Source organism: Podarcis melisellensis (genome assembly GCF_964234715.1).
Source record: "Podarcis melisellensis genome assembly, chromosome: 10".
Lineage (NCBI taxonomy): Eukaryota > Metazoa > Chordata > Lepidosauria > Squamata > Lacertidae > Podarcis > Podarcis melisellensis.
The window spans coordinates 8,361,822-8,385,609 of NC_138542.1; the positions used below are offsets into that span (position 1 = coordinate 8,361,822).

At 43.4% G+C, this 23,788-nt stretch overlaps 1 protein-coding gene and 1 long non-coding RNA gene across 4 annotated transcripts in view; one reads left to right on the forward strand and one right to left on the reverse strand.

The window, feature by feature from the left end:
- Positions 1–4,615: 4,615 nt before the first annotated feature.
- LOC309379054 overlaps positions 4,616–23,788 on the forward strand; it is a 136,018-nt gene continuing 116,845 nt past the window's right edge. Inside the window, exon 1 of the long non-coding RNA XR_014172324.1 lies at positions 4,616–4,629. This is a non-coding gene — a long non-coding RNA (uncharacterized lncRNA). The remainder of the gene's footprint in view (positions 4,630–23,788) is intronic.
- Positions 9,210–23,788, reverse strand: part of LAMB4 (laminin subunit beta 4) — a 68,543-nt gene continuing 53,964 nt past the window's right edge. For all 3 annotated transcript variants that reach the window (XM_081927602.1, XM_081927601.1, XM_081927603.1), the window contains 9 exons: positions 20,928–21,088; positions 18,588–18,793; positions 17,020–17,223; positions 16,362–16,506; positions 15,498–15,705; positions 14,210–14,348; positions 13,065–13,241; positions 11,026–11,179; positions 9,210–9,445 (listed from right to left, as the gene is read on the reverse strand). In XM_081927602.1, the coding sequence (XP_081783728.1) occupies positions 9,306–9,445; positions 11,026–11,179; positions 13,065–13,241; positions 14,210–14,348; positions 15,498–15,705; positions 16,362–16,506; positions 17,020–17,223; positions 18,588–18,793; positions 20,928–21,088 (1,534 nt within the window). In that variant the 3' untranslated portion in view covers positions 9,210–9,305. The remainder of the gene's footprint in view (positions 9,446–11,025; positions 11,180–13,064; positions 13,242–14,209; positions 14,349–15,497; positions 15,706–16,361; positions 16,507–17,019; positions 17,224–18,587; positions 18,794–20,927; positions 21,089–23,788) is intronic.

Here is a 23,788-nt window from a genome sequence, read left to right on the forward strand (position 1 = left end):
GTTCTGGTTCGCCAGAAGTGGCTTATTCATGCTGGCCACATGACCCGGAAAAACTGTCTGCAGACAAATGTCGGCTCCCTCGGCCAGTAAAGCGAGATGAGCGCCGCAATCCCAGAGTCGTTCGCGACTGGACTTAACTGTCAGGGGTCCTTTACCTTTAACACTCTAATTTTCCTTGTTTCATTGGCTGGGATATGAAGAACCTAGTTTGATAGGTAAAACAACATGAAGAGATCTGGGTGCTGATCCGGCTGCCTATCTGCATATGCACAGCACAGCAAATTCAGTCATGACACGAACAGCTGAGCCACACAGTATATTTTCTCTCTGATCAACTCAGTCTAACGAAGAGCATATAATCTAACCCAATGCACCCCAGTCCAGTGCTTGGAAGCCAATACATTCTTCACTTCACATGACAAGCCTTTTACTGCTTGTCAATTTTTTCCTGCACATAAGTTCTTAGAATGCATGACACTATGGGTTGAATTACGTTTAATCCTATGCATGTCTATCCAGAAGTAAGAGCTGCTTAGATCAACAGGACTTACTTCCAGGTAAGTATGTATAAGATTGCATCTCAAGTCTTTAAAATCCTTTAAAACAAAACAGAAACCCCAAGGTTTCTTAACTGTCATTCAGTGTCCTTGGGACTTAGGCAAATTAGGCTTGTAATTTTATACCTGACTCTGCATCCCTTCCCTAACAAGCCTAAGAAACAACCATGGCAATTTCATTCTTCTGTTGCAATGTATTCTTTATTTGCTACCACCTCAGCTCCTAGGGCTTGCCGATCGCATGGTCGGCGGTTCAAATCCCCGCCGCGGGGTGAGCTCCCGCCTTTCGGTCCCAGCTCCTGCCCACCTAGCAGTTTGAAAGCACCCCTAAGTGCAAGTAAATAAATAGTACCGCTTTATAGTGGGAAGGTAAACGGCGTTTCCGTGTGCTGCGCTGGTGCTGGCTCGCCAGAGCAGCTTCGTCACGCTGGCCACGTGACCCAGAAGGTCTCCGGACAGCGCTGGCCCCCGGCCTCTTAAGTGAGATGGGCGCACAACCCTAGAGTCGGACACGACTGGCCTGTACGGGCAGGGGTACCTTTACCTTTACCTTTAGTCTAGTTAACTTACTTTTGTTTCGATACGAGTAAATGCCACTCCATCAAAGCATACAGAAGTTCCATAAAGAATATAAAAACTAGTAGAGTCTCAATCTCACTTTCCTCCAATTAACTGGAAACGTGAAAGTCATCATCTCAAAATAAAAACTTGCCCTTTAAAAGTGTTCTAGCTAAAAATAATTGACCAAGTTAACATTTTTCCTCCACTTGCTCTCGCACAGAAAGATATAGAAACTTTTTTAAAGGTCTCTTAACCAATATTCTACATAGGTTTGGCCGCCTCTTGACATATTGTCACCAAAATTGGCACAGGGGTTCCTGAGGTGGACATCTATATCGACGTTTGGGTGCCAGGCACCATTTTAAATCAAGATGGCTGACCAAAACATGACCTGGGCCTTATTGCAGCTGTTTTTTGGCATAGGTTTGGCCCATAGCTGTCAACTTTTCCCTTTTCTTGTGAGGAATCCTATTCGGAATAAAGGACTTTCCCTTAAAAAAAGGTGGGGGGGAAACGTTGACAGCTATGGTTTGGCCACCTCCTGAATATTTTCCCCAAACTTAGCAGGAGGGTTTCCATTGTGGGGGTGGGAGGGTCTTTACTGATGTTTGGGTGCCAGGTGCCATTTTGAATCAAGATGGCAGACCAAAAAGGGATTTAGTGTGACTTCAAGTGATATGTAGTGTGACGGGCCCAAACTCACAAAGCACACTATCCATTTTAAAGCATCTCAATATTTTGGGGGTTCTAAAAATTCCTAGGCAGTGCTACGCACTCTCTGCTTGTGTCTGTAAAGTTCAAAATTTCTTGTTTATTATAGTAACACTAGAAACAAAATAGCCATACAGAATAAACATCTGACCTTAATTCACAGCCCCACTGATTCAAATTTGTCATTGCTGATCCATCAACCATAGCTTTAATTGATATAATCAGTAATTTAAGGCTGCAATCTTAGCCCCATTTAGCTTGGAGTAAGTCCCATTGAATTCAGTAAGACTCAGTTCTGAATAGGTATGTCAGTAAATGTGTTGCATGTAGACAGAACTGCAAAGCATGGCTGGTCTTGTATTACTGTCCAAATGTGTAACTTGTAAGGGATCCTTGTAGACTAATATTTTTAAATAGGGAGAAATGCAGCAAAGTTGAAACCACACATATTTTGCATTCCTGTGCTGAGAATGCTTTATTAGATGTAATCAATTCTTTTGTTCCACTGCCTTCACAACAAATGCATATTGTCTGCCCATTGCCCTGGGGGACATATAATTAGAATACTTTTACATTTAATTTAATGTATGTCCATGCCTGCTATAAATTCCCTTCTCTGACTTTAGATGAGACAAATAATACTATCTCAGCTCATAAAACCACCATGCTGTGCTGTGAGCGTTTTATCTTTTCTGGATCAAACTCTTGGCTTACTAGCTATTTAGGAATGTTTCAGACAACATTCCCAGTGTTGTAGCTTGTAGTTGGAGGAAAGAAACTGTTGTAACCTCCTGAATTCTACATCTGGTGATTTGATAATCTATGAACAAAATCTGTCGGCTGGAAACCATTACTGTCAATGGGGCATTTTTTAAACAAGTCGAAAGCTATGGTAATGATTTCAAATTATCAGCCAAGTCAGAACAAGAGGCAGAACAGGACACAGATTTCTCATCCCACAGGAAATTCCAACCTCTCAGTGACATAAATTATTCTGAGTTGAGAAGAAAAAAATCTTAACTTTGGGGTTGGTTTTAATCAGTTTTGTTTCTGGGTTTTTAAAGGATATCTATAGTTTCAGAAGCAACTGGAAGATCCCATTTCCAGATGCAATGAAAGGCCACAAGAGGCTACTTGTGGAGAACAGTCATGGTGGCGTAGTGTGGCTGCAGTTAGTTGCGACTCTGTGCAGAATTCCCAGGCCTCATTGAGAAGAGTGAATTAGTAGTGAATTTCTACACAACAGAAAAGGACAAGACAGTTACCTTACAGAAGCATCATTTTGCTGACGGGCAACCCATGCTTGAGGGACGCAGGTAGTGCTGTGGGTTAAACCACAGAGCCTAGGACTTGCTGATCAGAAGGTCGGCGGTTCGAATCCCCACGATGGGGTGAGCTCCCGTTGCTCGGTCCCTGCTCCTGCCAACCTAGCAGTTCGAAAGCACCTCAAAGTGCAAGTAGATATATAGGTACCGCTCCGGCAGGAAGGTAAACAGCGTTTCCGTGTGCTGCTCTGGTTCGCCAGAAGTGGCTTAGTCATGCTGGCCACATGACCCGGAAGCTGTACGCCGGCTCCCTCGGCCAGTAAAGCGAGATAAGCGCCGCAACCCCAGAGTCAGCCACGACTGGACCTAACGGTCAGGGGTCCCTTTACCTTTACCTAACCCATGCTTGAGTTGTATGAGCTCTGGGTTTCAGTCCCTGGCACCTCTGGGAATAAGGTAGGAGCTGCTGATGTGAAAAGCCTCTGCATAAGACCCTGGCAACCACTGCAAATCAGACTAGGCAATATTAGGTTATACGTACAAAAAACCTAGCATGGTTTCCTGTGTTTCTAGCCCGACCATTATCTGTGGATTAGTTTTGGGTTAGGTCCAGGTGCAGTTATTAAAAACAAAATTGGCTTCCTATTGTACATGGGAAAATTAATGTCTCAATGACAAGATGAATTGATTCCTATGGGATCAATCAACTAATCTAACTAGTTAGGGATATAACATGGACTGATTTTGTCACGCAAACAAACAAAATCCCACTCCACAAATGTTTTATTTTTATATATATATATAAAATTTAATTAGGGTTTTTTTTAAATACAAATGCATAGTTAATAAACAACTTTGCTTATATAACATCTTTTCATAACTACTTTGGACTCCCTCACGTCTCCCTCTCCCACTTACATCGTTGTAAAATTTTTTCCAAGCAAATTATCATTTTGTTTACAATCTTAAATCCAATCATTTAAATACAGTCTGTTCCTTTCTCCAAAAAGAAATGTATACTTTCCTAATTTCACTTGTCAAATTTCAAATCTAGTTTAGTGGTAAACAGTTATTTCTACTCTGGCGTCCTTATTAACATTCGGCCAAATTACAATACTTTTGTAAATAAATCTTGAATTTCTTCCAGTCTTCTTCAACCCTGTCTTCTCCCAGGTCTCGGATTCTGCCAGTCATCTCAGCTAGTTGCATATAGTCCATCAGTTGCATCTGCCACTCTTCCAGTGTGGGTAAATCTTGAATTTTCCAGTTCTTAGCGATAAGTATCCTTGCTGCCGTTGTTGCATACATAAAAAATGTTCGGTCCTTCTTTAACACGTTCTGGCCGACAATACCCAAAAGGAAGGCCTCTGGTTTCTTGGAAAAGGTGTATTTAAACACCTTTTTCAGCTCGTTATATATCATTTCCCAGAAGGCCTTCACTTACCTGGCAGGGGAGATACCATGATCACTCCACAAATGTTTTAGCCACATATACTGTAGAATTATAGAGATGGAAGGGACCCAAAGGTCATCTAGTCCAACCCCCGGCAATGAAGGAATCTCAGCTAAAGCATCCATGACAGGTGGCTATCCAACCTCTGCTTAAGAACCTCCAGGAAGGAGAGTCCATAACCATATCTTCTTACTCTCAAATAGAAACTCAATCGCTGTTGGTGTTTTGAGTCCTCTGCAATACAGTATTAACTTAAAATATACTGTATACTCTTTCCAAAGTGCATATAAATGCCGTTTTAAGACATTGTACTAGATTAAATTGCAGATTTATTAGAGAAGCATTTGTCACTATTAGATGCAGCTAAACAGAAGCCCTAGCTGTCAGCATTAGTATGTGCTGCTGATGAGTTTTCTCATCCCTTGAGCTGGAAATACATCTGTTTTTAGTTGTGGGTGAATTTCAGAAAGTGGTAGCCTTTGTAGTATGGCTGACTGTATTCCAAGCAATGAGCCATTTGGAAACAAAGAAAGGATAATTGTCTAAGTATGAGCCTGAGAGCTGATGGGCTGTTTTACATGTTACTCAATGTGATTTAAAAAAATCACATGTTGTGGAGTTTAGGCCTGGCACCCTCATAACCCACTGTGGCCATTTGAAGCAAAGTATAATTTGGATTGCATGTGTAATCTGTCTACATCAGGTACCCAATAAATCTTGTTGACCACAACTCCCCTCAACCCCAGGTAGCAGGGCCAATGCTCAAGAATAATGAGTGTTGTAGTTCACAGCCTCTAGAGGGCGCCACATAGGCTACCACTCGTATGCATGACATTGCCTGACTTATGTATGACATATCAGATTAGCACAATCAAAGCACACCAGACCAGAACAAAGATAGATGGAAGGAAATCAGCAAATATTGAGCATGCAATATTGAAATCAGCATCAGAATTTCAATATTGATGAATTGGCCATCCCTATATGGGTGAATAAATGGACAGGTGAATGTAGCCCATTGGGATTAGCCATTTCCTTGCATGTAGCTAAGTTCAGCTGACAATTCATAAAATGCTGCTATAGTTTCCATTTGATGGACTATTGCTCCGCTTCTGCTGTTAACTGAGCTTTTTACTGATTGCACAACTGGACATGCTGTAGGGCAGAGGTTGACCCAACTCCCATCTGCCTTTTCCACCATAGCCAATAGCCAGGAATGAGGGGATATGTAGTTCATCAACATCTGGATGATTTGCCATGCTTGCTGTGGGGCTTAAACAGTTAAAATACCTTTACAAGTAGCACTCTGGTTAAAGAGGAGAGCGCAAAATATGGTTTGAAGCTGAACAGCAAAAAAACGAAGATCATGGCCACTGGGCCCATCACCTCCTGGCAAATAGAAGGGGAAGAAATGGACGCAGTGAGAGTTTTTACTTTCTTTTGCTCTATGATCACTGCAGATGGTGACAGCAGTCAGGAAATTAAAAGACGCCTACTTCTTGGGAGAAAAGCGATGACAAACCTAGACAGCATCTTAAAAAGCAGAGACATCTCCTTGCCAACAAAGGTTCGTATAGTTAAAGCTATGGTTTTCCCAGTAGTGATGTGAGAGCTGGACCATAAAGAAGGCTGATTGCCGAAGAATTGATGCTTTTGAATTATGCTGCTGGAGGAGACTCTTGAGAGTCCCATGGACTGCAAGAAGATCAAACCTATCCATTCTTAAAGGAAATCAGCCCTGAGTGCTCACTGGAAGGACAGATCCTGAAGCTGAGGCTCCAATACTTTGGCCACCTCATGAGAAGAGAAGACTCGCTGGAAAAGACCCTGATGTTGGGAAAGATGGAGGGCAGAAGGAGAAGGGGACGACAGAGGACGAGATGGTTGGACAGTGTTCTCGAAGCCACCAGCATGAGTTTGACCAAACTGCGGTAGGCAGTGGAAGACAGGAGTGCCTGGCGTGCTCTGGTCCAGGGGGTAACGAAGAGTCGGACACGACTAAACGACTAAACAACAACAACATGCCATTAATTTGTGCTAAAAGAGTGAATTGTCCTAAATTGCTAATATGCTGTTGAGCTTATGTCCAGCTTGCAGGCATCTCACAAGCATCTGACTGGCCACTGTGAGAACAGATGCTGTACTAGATGGGCCAGTGGCCTGATCCAACAGGCTCCTCTTGTGTGGTAATTTACTTTTTAAAAAAGGAAATAATAATATGCTTTAAAGTCATTCCTAGATGAAAATTAGTTTGCTGCTGCCACCTAGTGTGTGAGAAGAAAACTATTTCTAAAGTTTCTAAATAACGGTGTAGCACAGGCGGATGCCTAAACTCGGCCCTCCAGATGTTTTGGGACTACAATTCCCATCATCCCTGACCACTGGTCCTGTTAGCTAGGCATGATGGGAGTTGTAGTCCTAAAACATCTGGAGGGCCGAGTTTGGAGGTGCCTGGTGCAGCAGCAAAGCACCATATACTGTAGTGTACCTTCGGCGGGGAGGGCGGGATATAAATAAATTATCATTATTATTATTATTACAGTGGTACCTCGGGTTACATACAGTTCAGGTTACAAACTCCGCTAACCTATAAATAGTGTTTTGGGTTAAGAACTTTGCTTCAGGATGAGAACAGAAAGTGTGCTCCAGCGGCACAGCAGTAGCAGGAGGCCCCATTAGCTAAAGTGGTGCTTCAGGTTAAGAACAGTTTCAGGTTAAGAACGGACCTCCGGAACGAATTAAGTACTTAACCCGAGGTACCACTGTGTACACACACACACACACACACACACATATATATATATATATATATATATATATATTTGCTTTCGTAGATTTTCACGGGTACAGGAATGCAGGTTTTGGTGTCCTCGGGTGTCTTCCCGTGTAAAAGTTGGGGTGTCTAGGCGACGTTTCGACGAGGTCTCACTCGTCATCTTCAGGCTGGTGCTTTCGGCTTCTTGTTACTGGAACAGAGCAGGATCTCAGTGTTTGAGTTCCTATAAATACTGTTGAGGGGGTGTGGTGTATAGCCTCCAATGTTCTGGGCAGAGAGGAAGTTCCCAGGCTAGTGTGCCTTTTCTTCTTTTGTTCCTTAATTACTTGAGGGATATCTTGAGTGATTTCTTGAGTGATATCCTGAGTACCACTTAGGTGGGTCATTAGGTGTGGATTAGTTGCTAAAGTCTTTGTGTCTTGACCTCTTGAACTTTGTGAAGAGTTTTTCTGAGAAGATGGCTGTACTGCACTTAGTTGTGCTCTGGCTTGGCTTCGTGTATAGGGGCGAGCTGTGGTTTTGTGGCCTGTGTCAGCCAGATCTGTGTAGGGATTGCAGGGGGGTGCAGCATTTTATCTGTAGTGCCAAAAAGAAACACCCCCCAAAAACCAAGACACAGAAGAAAACAATGGCATGGCCCTCCTTCCTTATATCAAGGGCACTACAGATAAAATTAGCAAAATCCTCCATAAACACAATATCAAAACAGCCTTTTGCACCAACCAAAAAATAGCCAATATCCTCAGAAACCCCAAGGATAAAATCCAGTTGGAAAACCAAGGGGTCTATGAAATACCCTGCAAAGTCTGCCCAGCCACGTACATTGGACAAACAAACAGACGAATAAATGCACGTATCGCAGAACACAAGAATGCCGTCAAAAAAGAAGAAAAAACTTCCTCTCTTTTCCAACACATGAAAGAAACAGGACACGAAATTAATTTTGCACAGATTCCAAATTGCTCTTTAACATGGAACATCACCACAAGAGAATAATCATGGAAGCCATCGAGATAGAGAAACACCCTCACAACATGAACAAGCGTGACGACACATCCCGCTTGCCAGACATCTGGAAATTAGCCCTCCCCACAAAAACTGACACCAGATCCAGAGGCACACAGAACGCCATCACCAATCAACCACACCAGACCCAAACCCAGACCCTCTCCACAGATAAATTACACACACCATCCAGTAGCCAAACCATGGTGGCACCTCCGGATGCTGCACCCCCCTGCAATCCCTACACAGATCTGGCTGACACAGGCCACAAAACCACAGCTCGCCCCTATACACGAAGCCAAGCCAGAGCACAACTAAGTGCAGTACAGCCATCTTCTCAGAAAAACTCTTCACAAAGTTCAAGAGGTCAAGACACAAAGACTTTAGCAACTAATCCACACCTAATGACCCACCTAAGTGGTACTCAGGATATCACTCAAGAAATCACTCAAGATATCCCTCAAGTAATTAAGGAACAAAAGAAGAAAAGGCACACTAGCCTGGGAACTTCCTCTCTGCCCAGAACATTGGAGGCTATACACCACACCCCCTCAACAGTATTTATAGGAACTCAAACACTGAGATCCTGCTCTGTTCCAGTAACAAGAAGCCGAAAGCACCAGCCTGAAGATGACGAGTGAGACCTCGTCGAAACGTCGCCTAGACACCCCAACTTTTACACGGGAAGACACCCGAGGACACCAAAACCTGCATATATATATATATATATATATATATATATATATATATATATATATATATATATATTATTATTATTATTATTATTATTATTATTATTATTATTATTATCCCTGGCAAAGTACCGACCCCCATAAAGGTCAAGGACTAGCACAGAAAACCACACAACATTACCTTAGATGTTATAATTATACAATTTATAAACTGTTCATCATTACAAAGTGGTCGTGGAAAGCTCTTTGTTCATTTACAGTTATATTGTTAGATTATTAGACTCATTAACTTTTGCAAATAGCGTATTTATTTGACTGCTGCATAATCTCATCTTTGATAGCTGTGACTTGATCTTCCAGTTGTCTCAGCTGATCAGCCTTGTTTTGTTTAATCCGGTTCAGATCCTGTATCTTATTTTCCAAATCTGAAATTAAAAAAAGAATACAGCAGGTGGTTACGTACAATTAAGTAAGTAAAATCCTTGTAAATCACTGCCCCCCGAAAAAACTGTGAGTTTCCAAACTTTCTTCTTTGAAAGACCTCTTTTTCATTTTGGCTTGGCAGTCAAGGAACCTCTGCATTAGGGCTGCCATCTTGCAACCCAGACACCTGATATGGGCCTTTAAAATCTCCTGGTGCAAGGAGGGAGGTGGAATAATGCAGCTATAGTTCCTTTTCATTTCCCAGTCTTGTCTTCCACACCCGCTTCCCTCCCACGGTTAGCAGAAACTCTGATCTGAGGATATAAGAAGACTAGCATGTTCTCTCCCTCCTGGTTTTTCGTTCGGGAGCTTCAAAAGCTTTCTTCAGCCCGAACATCACAGTGAACGATGCCAACAGACAATGGCACACTTAGGGATCTGCAGAGTTTGCGCAGTTGCGTTAACAGACCTCAGCAACTCAGCATTTTGGCTAATCTACTTTAATTACATATAACACAAGGAGCACTGCAACATGGCTCCCACTCTCTCTAGCATCAGACAGCAAAGAGAGAAAGAACAAAGGACAATAGTCCCACTTCACGGAACACAGTAACACAAACACCTTGTCTCCGTCACTTCCCACTCCGTGAAGTCAAAACATATAGGTAAAGGTACCCCTGCCCGTACGGGTCAGTCTTGACAGACTCTAGGGTTGTGCGCTCATCTCACTCTATAGGCCAGGAGCCAGCGCTGTCCGCAGACACTTCCGGGTCACGTGGCCAGTGTGACAAGCTGCATCTGGCGAGCCAGCGCAGCACACAGAACGCCGTTTACCTTCCCGTTAGTAAGCAGTCCCTATTTATCTACTTGCACCCGGGGGTGCTTTCGAACTGCTAGGTTGGCAGGCGCTGGGACCGAACGACAGGAGCGCACCCCGCCGCGGGGATTCGAACCGCCAACCATGCGATCGGCAAGTCCTAGGCGCTGAGGCTTTTACCCACAGTGCCACCCGCGTCCCTTCAAAACATATACCGTCATGTAATAGACAAAAATCCCATGACTGCAATCATGGAGCAGAAATTCTAACAGTAAGTACAGTGGTACTTTGGTTTACGAACTTAATCTGTTCCGGAAGTCCGTTCTTAAACCAAAGGGTTCTTAAACCAAGGTGTGCTTTCCCATAGCAGCGGGGGACTCTATTTACAAATGGAACACACTCAACAGGAAGCGGAAGATGTTCTGCTTCCAAGGCAAAGTTCACAAACTTAATCCAAGTTGTTCATAAACTAGGCTGTTCTTAAACCAAAGTACCACTGTAATTGGCTTTTTCCACTGAGCCACTATTTTGTACCTCGCTCGTATTGGTGCATCTCAATATATTGCACAAGCATGGAATCTCCCTACCCCTGACCCAGAACATTTTCTGTGGCCGTGTATTGTAGGAAAAGACCAGTGGTGGAAGACAAGCTATATTCTGGGATGTTTTTGCATCATTACTGATATTCTCATTGAGGGACCCCCGATAATTCACTGAGGAACATGCAAGAATCATTGAATGGGTATGTAAATGCAATATATATACCTGCTATTCTTTTCATTTTCTTTTCAGTCTCTTTAGCCAGTTTCTCAGCCTCATTTTTCAACCGATTCAGTTTCTCTAAGGTTTCCAAAGGAAGACCTTTGGCTTTGAGCTTTTCTTGTAAACCGGCATATTCTTTTTTAAGATTAGCAAATTCCTGTAACGACAATATTTCCCAGTGAAAAGTGTTATTGTTTTTTATACCTCTGCTACGAAATTTAGTTGCCTGGGTTTGCTTGCTTGCTTTTTAAAAGTTTAACCAAGTAACAATTTTTATGGCAAAAAAATAAACATTGTCACTGAAGAAAAAATAGCACTATGGAAGAAAAATAAACATACTATTTCTGGCAGTAAAAAAATAAATAAATCTCAATAAGTAATCCAACATGTTAAGAAAGAGGGAGAGTCCAACTATCCTATTTGACTTTCACCTTCAGACTTCATTAATACTGTTATTAGATATACATTCAAAACAAAAAACAAAACAGAATACCCTTCTGACTTTTATTTTGTGAATACCAACACAGAGAGTAAAGATCTCAGGTCAATCAGAATCTGAATGAAATTAAAGTGGATTAATGGCACACAGCTAACATTTTATTCTTGCAGGGGTCCTGGCTTGCTTGCAAGGCCCGTGACAGATGTAGATTCTCTTCCTTTCCTGTTCTCTGCCACGATGATAACAGGTTGAAATTATTACAGCATGTGATTAATAATAATAATAATAATAATAATAATAATTTATTTGTACCCCGCCCATCTGGTTGGGTTTCCCCAGCCACTCTGGGCGGCTTCCAACAAAGATGAAAGATACATTCTTCTGAATGTCAGATAGATGTTTATCGCTTTGACATCTGATGGGAGGGCGTTCCACAGGGCGGGCGCCACTACCGAGAAGGCCCTCTGCCTGGTTCCCTGTAACTTGGCCTCTCGCAGTGAGGGAACCGCCAGAAGGCCCTCGGAGCTGGACCTCAGTGTCCGGGCAGAACGATGGGGGAGGAGACACTCCTTCAGATATACTGGACTGAGGCCGTTTAGGGCTTTAAAGGTCAGCACCAACACTTGGAATTGTGCTCAGAAACGTACTGGGAGCCAATGTAGGTCTTTCAAGACCGGTGTTATATGGTCTCGGCGGCCGCTCCCAGTCACCAGTCTAGCTGCCGCATTCTGGATTAATTGATTGGTTGTACTCTACTCAAATATGGTATCCCGGCTTTTGCGCTTATTTCTTTCCACTAGGGATTAAACAAGGGATGCTTGAGCCAATGGTACATTTGCTTACTTCATGAATTGATTAAAATATTTTATTTGAAACAAACCAAAATGGGGTTAGAGATAGGACAATATATAAGGCTTAAGGTCAATTGAGATGTCAATCCCCACCCCCATTTTAGCCGCAAAATGAGCCTCTCCATTTGACATGTCATGATATGGAAGATTCTAGTCAATCCCATACTGAGACAATGCTTGTGTTGAACTTGTGATATCAGAAATTTGCAACAGGTCGAGGTCATTGACTTTTTAAATTTCCTCCAGCCTAGGTTTGCTGGTAATCTGGATATAGAGTAATTCAGTGCCTTTAAGTATAGCATTTGTCTGTGTGTTTTTTTTACACAGTTGTCAGTGTGAAGAACACAATTTTGGGTGTTCTTTAGGTGGGATTCTCAGAACATAAAGGTAAAGGTAAAGGGACCCCTGACCATTAGGTCCAGTCGCGGATGACTCTGGGATTGCGGCGGCCGAGGGAACCGGTGTACAGCTTCCAGGTCATGTGGCCAGCATGACTAACCAGAGCAGTGCACAGAAACGCCGTTTACCTTCCCGCTGGAGCGGTACCTATTTATCTACTTGCACTTTGACGTGCATTCAAACTGCTAGGTTGGCAAGAGCAGGGACCGAGCAACAGGAGCTCACCCCGCCGCGGGATTCGAACCGCTGACCTTCTGATCGACAAGTCCTAGGCTCTGTGGTTTAACCCACAGCGCCACCCGCGTCCCTCTCAGAACATAACCCCTGCGTAAATTGTGAGCTTACAGCATTACCTTATTAGTTGCTAGAGCTTGATTCTGTGCTTTTTCAGCCTCTGATTTAGCATTGGTGACTTGGCCCCTACTCATCTGCAGTTTTGTCTTCAAGGAAGCGATTTCATCTTCCAGCTCTGACTGCTTTTCTGAAAAGTCCACTAATTCATCATCCGTCTTGTCCATGTGGTTCGCAGCCTGCAGAAGAATCATCATATAATCAATGGGATACTTCTAACAAGACAACTTTGGAGGAGACCAATTGAAATCAATGGGCTTAAGTTACTTAGGCCCAGTGATTTTAATGGGTCTGGCTCCTTCAGATCCACCAAACAGACTAAGCAAGGATTTCATAGCTATAATCTAGTGTGGATGAGAGATATGTTGTTTAAATAGCAAATCAAGTTAGCAAGTTAATAAATAAATTAACAGGGCATGGGGGGATGTATGCTAAAAGCTGGCATGCTTTTTAAAAAATGCATTTTAAAATTGTTATAACCCAACCTGGTACCTGCTGGTGAAGGGTTTTTAAAATACAAAAAATCACAGATTTATGTAGAAATGGGATAGAACAGACTTATGGAGGGGCACATATAAAACTGTCCTGGTATAAAAAATTATTTTCCTCTGTCAGCACCAGTTTGGGAAGGAACATTGTTATCTAAGCAACTCATTCCACCAGGCTATTCCCACCCACCTGACTGATATGGGCCACAAAGTTGAGACAGGAATAAGCTCCAAAGTGGGGATGGTAGGGTTTAATCAACAGGAGCCATGTGGGAGTTGGCGCCTGGTCCACCCCACTACCATGCTGAAGTTCAAAGTTCAGAGAAATAACTGTGATAAAGGGAGTCTTTTGAAAGTGGAAAATACTTGGCAGCTTCATCCTGCCCTCCCCCCTTTAAGACAGAAATATGTGAAAACACGTGGCAAAAAGAACAAGAGCAATTTTGTTATTTGTAGAAGCTGATAGGAATACATTGATGCAATACATCAATAACTTATTAAAAAGAAAAACCCACAGACTGCTTTGATAATGGGTTGAAGCCAACTGAATGAAGAACTGGAAGCCTAAGAAAATAAATGTCAGTGAAATTCTCTTGTTGGCACATTCTTTTACTCGCTTTTGAAAAGTCTGTGATGAAAGTTAACTGTAAAGAAGATACCTTTGCGGTTTTTGTTTTGGTTTCTTCTATTGTTCCATTTAACTTTGCAAAGTCATCTCTGGTTTGCCGTTGAATATTTTCAATGTCTTTCAAGCTGCTTATCAATTCGTCAGGTGTTGGGAGAACTTTTGCTGCTTTCCTAAGTAATAAAAAACCCAGATCTTCTGAAGTATAAGAAAGGCACTGAGATATAGACAGACAGTTAGATATAGACATGCAACACACACACACACACAGAGCTCCAACAAACACTAGGTTTAGCCCCAAGGAGCTTGCAATAAAATAGAGGATGAAAGAGAGAGACAAGAATATTAGTGTAAGAGTACATTTATAGAATGTTTAGATGACTTAGTTCACATCGGTCTACCCATTGTGAGGTTGAAAATGCACTTCAGAATGTAAAACAAAGGCAGACAGATATACAATTTTCTATGATTTAGGGATAGTTTCCAAATCACAGACACAACACAGTGGCTCAAAAGTTAGTCAGAGGCTACCTGAGAGATTGCTAGGAGTGGCATGAATGCTGTTCTACTGACTGGGTCATAAGCGCAGCATTTATGTCCATGAAGGACCACACAATATACCAGTGGAAAACTCACTGGAGTACATGTACCACTGGTGGTAGGGCCCAAAACAGGGAGTTCCATGGGCATGTTGAGGGCGCAGGATGGGGCTCCCTTGGATTTACAGGATCCAAAACACTCTTGTTTCTCTGATATTCCCGAGAATCAGAACTGAAAGTATGTCAGGCCTGGAGCTGGCATAGCTAATTTCGCTCCCATTACAGTCAATGGGGAGGTGGAATGGGGAAAGGGACAACTGAGAAAAAGTTACTCCTTTGTTATGTACTGAGTTGAATAGGATCCAAAATGCAGCAGGCTGATTGGTCCTAGAACAATAGGATCCAAAATGCAGCAGTCTGATTGGTCCTAGAACAATGCAGCAGTATGATTGGTCTGCAGGAGCCACCCAATCCAGCTCCAGATGGAAGTGAATCCACAACCTGATTGGCCTACAGAAAAATTCCGGAATTAGCCAATCACGTGCAGCCCATTGTGTAAATAATGTATATAAAGCAGATACTTTGGGGGAACTTGCATTCCTCCTCACCACTATGAGCTGAATAAAGAGCATGAAATCCACTCTTGACTCCGAGTATATCTCATCCTTCATCTCCGATTCAGCCTGGAAGCAGTCAGCATAGCTTTGCATAGCAGTTGCTCAGCCACATCCAATCTCTCCCACCCAATGGCAGGACTGTAAAGGAAGACAATCTTGTACTTACTCAGCTTCTTGTGCTTTCACCAATAGTCCCTGGGCCTCTTCCATTTGCTCACTTAACCCATTCACCTCTGTCGGGGAGACCTCGCAGTGTGCCATGAGGCTCTTGAGTTTGTTGAGCACCATGCTTAGCTCTTGGGGAGACCCTGGCAACTGGAGGCCCAGGACATAGTTTGCAACTTTCTCTATGTCTTCTGGTGGGGCACTCTCCTCTTGGAAAAGTGGAGAAAGAACAGTTTAAGTCCCAATATCTTTGGTCTAACATATAATATGAATATACAGATATATCTTGGGAGAAAAGCAACGACAAACCTAGACAGCATCTTAAAAAGCAGAGACATCACCTTGCCAACAAAGGTCCGTATAGTTAAAGCTATGGTTTTCCCACTAGTGATGTATGGAAGTGAGAGCTGGACCATCAAGAAGGCTGATTGCCGAAGAATTGATGCTTTTGAATTATGGTGCTGGAGGAGACTCTTGAGCGTCCCATGGACTGCAAGAAGATCAAACCTATCCATTCTTAAGGAAATTGGCCCTGAGTGCTCACTGGAAGGACAGATCGTGAAGCTGAGGCTCCAATACTTTGGCCACCTCATGAGAAGAGAAGACTCCCTGGAAAAGACCCTGATGTTGGGAAAGATGGAGGGCACAAGGAGAAGGGGAGGACAGAGAACGAGATGGTTGGACAGTGTTCTCAAAGCTACCAACATGAGTCTGACCACACTGCGGGAGGCAGTGGAAGACAGGAGTGCCTGGCGTGCTCTGGTCCAGGGGGTCACGAAGAGTCGGACACGACTAAACGACTAAACAACAACAACAGATATATCTAAGACAGGTGGATCAAAAAATGGGTTTTGAGCATACTTGCCTAAGAGAAAGTTCTTCAGTCTCTTGATGAGCTCCTTGATGCTTTCTCTTTCCCTTTCTATTTGATCTTTATTTTTCTCCAGCTCTTCAACCATCAGCGAGGCTTTCTTTTTGGTATCCCCAGTCATTTTCCTTATGCTTTCAATCTGTGAGTGTAGATAGATATGTAGACAGATACTTACATAATGAACTGATCTCTTTAAAGTTTAACTTTCCCTGACAAAGCAAATTCATATTTCTTAAACCTGTTTCTACATCTCACACCCCTAACATTGGGTGTAATAACGCCATTTGTTTTTGTAACTTCTGGGCCCATCTGAATCTGGAACTCTCTAAGCCATACTTAAGGAGCCTAAGGGTTGGGTCGTTCATTCATTTTTATTTGTATGCCATCTTCCCACAAAAAACAACCATGCACAGAAGCGGCTGACAACAAAGAAATAGATGCATTTCAAACACTACGAAAACAAAGTCATAATAAGATAGCAAAACGAAAATGTAGTAACATACAAAAACCTACATTTCAATACTGTAGATATAATAAGATACTGGCATATCTTGGGGAAAATTAGAATTTTCTAAAAACCTTTCGTAGCTCAAATGTGCTATGTTCAATAAGTTTACATTGAAACACACAAGATTGCTGTTACATGTGGTACCTTCTCTTCAGATCCTTGCATTTGGTTGGTCAAGTTATTTAACAACAGGACTGTCTGACGTCCTTCTCTGATAGCATTTGTAGAAAGAGGGAGTGCTCCATTACAGTTTGGGCCGCCACAATGTCTGTTTCCCTGGCTATCTCGGCATAAAGCCCCACCACAATCTGATACACCACAAGGGAAGTTTCCTGGTAACCCACATATCTGCATCAAAACAAATGTACTGGTTGAAGGAAGCAATAATACAACATGATATTAATGAAATGTGCTAGAAGAGAACCCGAAAATATTACATTTGTATGCTCTTCATCTACCTCAGAAAGGTGAAATATAAAGCCTTTTGAAAAATTAATGGTTTTTCAAAAACTTTCTACCTTGAGAAAACCCTCCCCACATTGATTTACAAAGCAATCTGAGGTATGGATTAGGTAGGGCTGCCATATGTCAGGATTTCCCCGGAACTTCAAAGGTGGAATTGACGTCTGGGTGGGAAGTTCCGCAAGGCAGCGCTTTGTCCTGGATCTTAGGCAAGTCAACAACAAAAATTGCATTTTTGTAGAAAAAAGCTCAACAACTTTCAGGGTGTGCACAATGCACTTACTAGGCCTGTTGTGCCTCACTGTAATCTAATGTGAATTGAGATTTGCTGTGCAGCTGCATTTTGCGAAAGGAAAGAGAAGAAGTGTCACATTTAACTTGGCCCCGAGAACACACTTTGGAACGCAACCAAGTTTCCCCTGCAGCAGAAGCTGTATGATGGCAAACACCCAGCGTTGTATCCATTGTAGACCCACTGAAGTTAACAGACATGACTAACTTACGACCATTCATTTCAATCGTTCTAGGACGAGTGTTGGCTACAACCCATAGGCCCGGATTTAACTAACCTAGCATACTTGCGGAAGCCAGTGCAACAGGGCTTTCACTTTCCCCTTCTCCCCACACCTCTCCCCACTCTGCTCTGGAGGGTCAGGAGAACCCGCAGAAGAGCGCATTGGTAGAGGGGAGAGGTGATAATTCAGTTTTGCAAGCAGAAATGTTTGCACTGACAGAACAATCGGAAGACTGTGATGTTGAATTCCTCCCAAAGTCTTGGGATAGCATTACTAATGTTTCCAATGAGAAACGCTTAAAAAAGTTTCTATGGCACTCCAGAACACTGGACACAGTGATACAAGCATTTTCTTCTCTTGCAGACGTTAAACCCTGTCCACACCAGACATGCATTCCCAGTAGTAACTGTGAAGAAGCATTTTTCTTATTTATACATTTCAATATGAACCACATTTACTTCAGAATATGACTTGTTGGGGTTTAATGGGGCTCAATTTCAAGCAAAAATGCAGAGTTCTGCCGCTGTGGTTTACAGGTTGGCTTTATTTGTTTTCACAATTTATGCCCCTTTTTATCAGGTCAAAGCCTTCCAAACTGGGTAAGAACATATAGTTTTTCAGGGCAATTTACACAGTAAAACAAATACGTATGATGTCTCACCAGCCATGCTGTGATGGCTGAATTATTCTTTATGAGCAGTAAAGTTATACTTTCTGCAAGGAATGAATACTTACCTTCTCATTTAGATGTTGAATATCTGAAGTGTTGAACAACTTCAGCTGCCCCAATGCAGCACTTTCTTTCGAAACTAGATCATCTAACATGTGAAATGTATTGCTCCTGGTTTTTCCTCCGTGTGTCAGGACAGACTTTGAGCCACTGATTCTCTCTCCGGCCGACAACATTATTTGGTAATAGTTATTTATTTTGTTGAGGGAATCTGAATCAAATGACAACGTTACTTTGCCTTGTTTCACTTCATATATTGAAGATAGGACCCACTGAAATAAATGCGCTCTCCTCTTTGAGATCCCAACTCAGGGTGAGTGAGGTGTCACTGAAGGTAGTAGCTGTTGCCAGAATCATGATATGTGAGGAGAGAGTTTAAACCCTTTCCTCCTCTATCACAGGTCTGATGAAAGTCATCCAGCCCCTACCAAAAGCTGCTATCAGCCTTGGGATGGAAGTTTGCACTGGCAACCATGGAAATACTTACTTCTGGGGTAATAGCTTCAGAGAGATAATTCTCCCAATATTGTGGCGGGGGGAGGAAAGAGTTAATCCACTTTCCCTTGCACCACGGTTCTGACAAACAAGGGGTCCTACAATAGCCATGTAGGATGCGGGTGGCACTGTGGGTTAAACTACAGAGCCTAGGGCTTGCCGATCAGAAGGTCGGCGGTTTGAATCCCCACGACGGGGTGAGCTCCCGTTGCTCAGTCCCTGCTCCTGCCAACCTAGCAATTCGAAAGCACGTCAAAGTAAAAGTAGATAAATAGGTACTGCTCGGGGAGGGGGGGAGAGGTAAACGGCGTTTCCGTGCGCTGCTCTGGTTCTCCAGAAGCGGCTTAGTCATGCTGGCCACATGACCTGGAAGCTGTACACCGGCTCCCTCGGCCAGTAAAGCGAGATGAGCGCCGCAACCCCAGAATCGGTCATGACTGGACTTAAATGGTCAGGGGTCCCTTTACCTTTAGGCAAACTAAGGCCCTGCGGCCGGATCCAGCCTTCTAAATCTGGCCCGCAGACGGCCCAGAAATCAGCATGTTTTTACATGAGTAGAATGTGTGCTTTTATTTAAAATGCATCTCTGGGTTATTTGTGGGGCATAGGAATTCGTTCACCCCCCCCTAAATAATATAGTCTGGCCCCCCAAGGTCTGAAGGACAGTGGACTGGCCCCCTGCTGTAAAGGTTTGCTGACCCCTGATTTAGCATTTAGTTTATACAGTATTCAAATGTGCCGCCCTCACGGTGAAACAGATATTGATGTGCATGATCATCACATGTCTTTCCCACTTCTGTGGGAATGACAGAACAATCTGAGACTCTTATTTGCTTTTGACCAAAACTCATCAGGGGAAACTGAAGCTTACATGGGTTTCCCACTCACACACCCCAATTCCAGTTGTGGTCAAGTGGAATACACTCAGAGTTGCTGACTTCTTTTGATTTCAAAGGAATTCACTTGCAATGAACGATGCAGTCCAGTGCCCAGTTTCAGAGAAGGAACCCACACTGAATGCAGTGGATCCTAAGGTAAAGGGACCCCGGACCGTTAGGTCCAGTCGCGGACAACTCTGGGGTTGCGGCGCTCATCTTGCTTTACTGGCCGAGGGAGCCGGCGTACAGCTTCCGGGTCATGTGGCCAGCATGACTAAACCGCTTCTGGCGAACCAGAGCAGAGCACGGAGACGCCATTTGCCTTCCCGCTGGAGCGGTACCTATTTATCTACTTGCACTGCATGCTTTCGAACTGCTAGGTTGGCAGGAGCAGGGACTGAGCAATGGGAGCTCATCCTGTTGTGGGGATTCGAACCGCCGGCCTTCTGATCGGCAAGCCCTTGGCTCTGTGGTTTAACCCACAGCGCCACCCGCGTCCCATATGCAGTGGGTCCTATTTCTAAGTAACTATGCATATGATTGCTTTGCACGGCTCCTCCTTTGCTCCTCAGTTAAATGGGTTTGCAAAGGACCAAACTGGATTGACGTTAATTGCATGGCTGCAATTAACATGCACGTTAAAAAAGAAAATAGATGAAACATGAGCTGCCGAAGGGCCTGAGAGTTCCTGGGATCACAGGACTCAGGCAGGGGAAATGGTGACTTCTCAGATTTAGCTTGCTTTCTGAAACAATGCAACATCGTTAAATTTTGAATGACTGAAACTATATTGCTATGGGACGTTCAAACTGCTCAAGAGGACTAGTAACCGAGTTTTCACTTTGATAAATTATGTGCTTCAATTTAAATATAAATTCTGAAGGTCTGAAACCACTGCACTACAAGGGGTTGTGGTGATGCTCCCCCCACCCCCATGTAATTTAATAAAGTTTAATTATTGGCCCTTCCTACCTTGGAGGTGCATGTAATGATTCCTTTGATGCAGCTCAGACCTCTTTTGCAGGGTTTCAGACAGATGGTCAGCATCTTTCCTAATGCCTTCTATCATACTGTTGAGGTCAGGGTACTGATCCAGAAAGTCAGGTTGCCGATACATTTCAGAAACCTTTTGTCTAAAAAGAACAACAACAGATCAGCATCCACCTAAGATTTAGGGTTAAGAACCGCACTTTGCCTAAACTTAGCATCCTAACCTAGTACGCTAATGGGCTTTTACTAGTCTTGACTATATTCCTGGGAAGTCACAGTATCTTGAACCCAACAGTTTTTGGACAGGATTCCTGCTTTGAGCCAGGGAGGCAGCTGCACTAGATGGCTTCCAAGCTCCCTTCAAACTCCTAAATTCTAAATTTTCTGTTACTGAATCTAGATGCAAATCACTTTAGCTTGTTTTGAGGAGTGTCATTCTTTTTTGTACTTTCTGTATTTGGCAGATTAAATATCTACATTGACATGGGTATTATATTAGGGATGGAAGCATCTGTCGGTTTCAGTCTTCTCAGTTTCTCATTTATCTTATTTTCTCATTTATCTTAAATTCAGCTCTCTACATTTCTGCAGCAATCTACGATTTAAAAATAAATCCTTGTGAAACTTTTAGTGTTAATTTCTCCTAATAAACACATCCTAGTATGCAGTTTTGACAGATGTGCAAATTTGTTGAGCAGTTTCGCCTAATATGGTGCATGCATGTTATTTTCACGAATATATTCATTTTTAGGTACAATTTCCCCTAATATATGTATTGGTTGGAGAACTGCACCGCAAAATTCAGGAAAGCGCAAATTTCAAAGGATGGCCGTGTTTCAGTTTCTAGTATTGTTTTGGGAATTGAAAAATTTGATCGATTCAGCTTTAAATGCAAAAAACTGAATCGAGTTCCTCCTTTTTCCCTATTGCACATTCAATTTAGGCAATAGCTGTCTAATTCACTTTGGCAATATTTACAGTGGTGCCCTGCAAGACGAATGCCTCGCAAGACGGAAAACTCGCTAGACGAAAGAGTTTTCCGTTTTGGAGGTGCTTTGCAAAACGAATTTCCTATGAGCTTGCTTCGCAAGACGAAAATGTCTTGCGAGTTCCTGCGGGTTTTTTCCCCTCCCCCCTTTTTCTAAGCTGCTTATCCGCTAAACCGATAAGCCGCTAAAAGCCGCTAATAGCGCTAATCCGCTAATCCGTCAATGGGCTTGCTTCGCAAGACGAAAAAACCGCTAGATGAAAAGACTCGCAGAACGGATTCTTTTCGTCTTGCGAGGCACCACTGTACAAGTGATGTATCCCAGACTAAGAAAATTCATAGCATCAGTTGGAAAGGCAGCACATGCTAAACGTAAAGGAAATGCCAGTTTGTGGCACCACAGCTACCCTAAGATTGGAGGCAAGCCCCAAATATTTATAGGTCTCTTTCTGGAAATGTGACATCCTCTGTTGACAGGTGGAGTTAAAAGCAGCACTGGTGGGGGTGGGGGAACCCCATAAAACTTTTATGTCAGTCTTCCACCATTCGATGTTCCAGGTAGACCACAAATGAATTGTTATTTCTGGAGCATCTTTCCTTCATTTTGTGAAAAATAATGTTTTTATTTATTTTACTCTTCTGGCTTTTGGGTCAGTCCTACCCCAGTTAGAATGAGCATGAAAAAACAAAATTGTCCCTGAAAAAGGTCATCTGAGGTTATTAGTTATCATGTCTACAGATGCTTAGCTCATGTCAAGGCCCAGACGCATTCTGGAGAAATAAAAATGATGGCAAGTGCTGCAGCTGCTTTGCCCAGTGCTTTCGTCACAGCACTGGGCCAGCAAAGAAGTTTTTTAAATGTAAAGAAAAGCCACTTTCACCTGCAGTGGGCCCTATGGGGCCTAGCATTTTAGCCTACCATATAAGGGATGCGGGTGGTGCTATGGTCTAAACCACAGAGCCTAGGGCTTGCTGATCAGAAGGTCAGCGGTTCGAATCCCCACGATGGGGTGAGCTCTCATTGCTTGGTCCCTGCTCCTGCCAACCTAGCAGTTTGAAAGCACGTCAAACTGCAAGTAGATAAATAGGTACGGCTCCGGCGGGACGGTAAACAGTGTTTCTGTGCGCTGCTCTGGTTTGCCGGAAGTGGCTTAGTTAGTCATGCTGGCCACATGACCCAGAAGCTGTACACCGGCTCCCTCGGCCAGTAAAGCGAGATGAGTGCCGCAACCCCAGAGTCGTCTGCAACTGGACCTAACAATCAGGGGTTCCTTTACCTTTACCTTACTGGGTGCTGTAAAGGTAAAGGACCCCTGACCGTTAAGTCCAGTCGCGGACGACTCTGGGGTTGCTGCACTCATCTCACTTTACTGGCTGAGGGAGCTGGCGTATAGCTTCTGGGTCATGTGGCCAGCATGACTAAGCCACTTCTGGCAAACCAGAGCAGCACACGGAAACTCCGTTTACCTTCCCGCGGAGTGGTACCTATTTATCTACTTGCACTTTTTGGCGTGCTTTTGAACTGCTAGGTTGGCAGGAGCTGGGACCGAGCAACGGGAGCTCACCCCGTCGCGGGGATTCGAACCGCCGACCTTCTGATTGGCAAGCCCAAGAGGCTCAGTGGCTTAGACCACAGCTCCACTCGCGTCCCCTGGGTGCTGAGGCCTGGTCAAAAGAGAAACTCTGGATGAGTTCTTCCTCTAGGTCCCTCAGTTGCTCATTCTCATTTCTCTGTACCTTAGTTTTTGAACTGAATGAGCAACTGATGTAAAAAGACAAGCAAAGGACCCTGCTGGAGCTTTTGTTATTGTTCATGCTACAGGATGGCTGGATTAAGAAGGCCCTTTTATGCCTC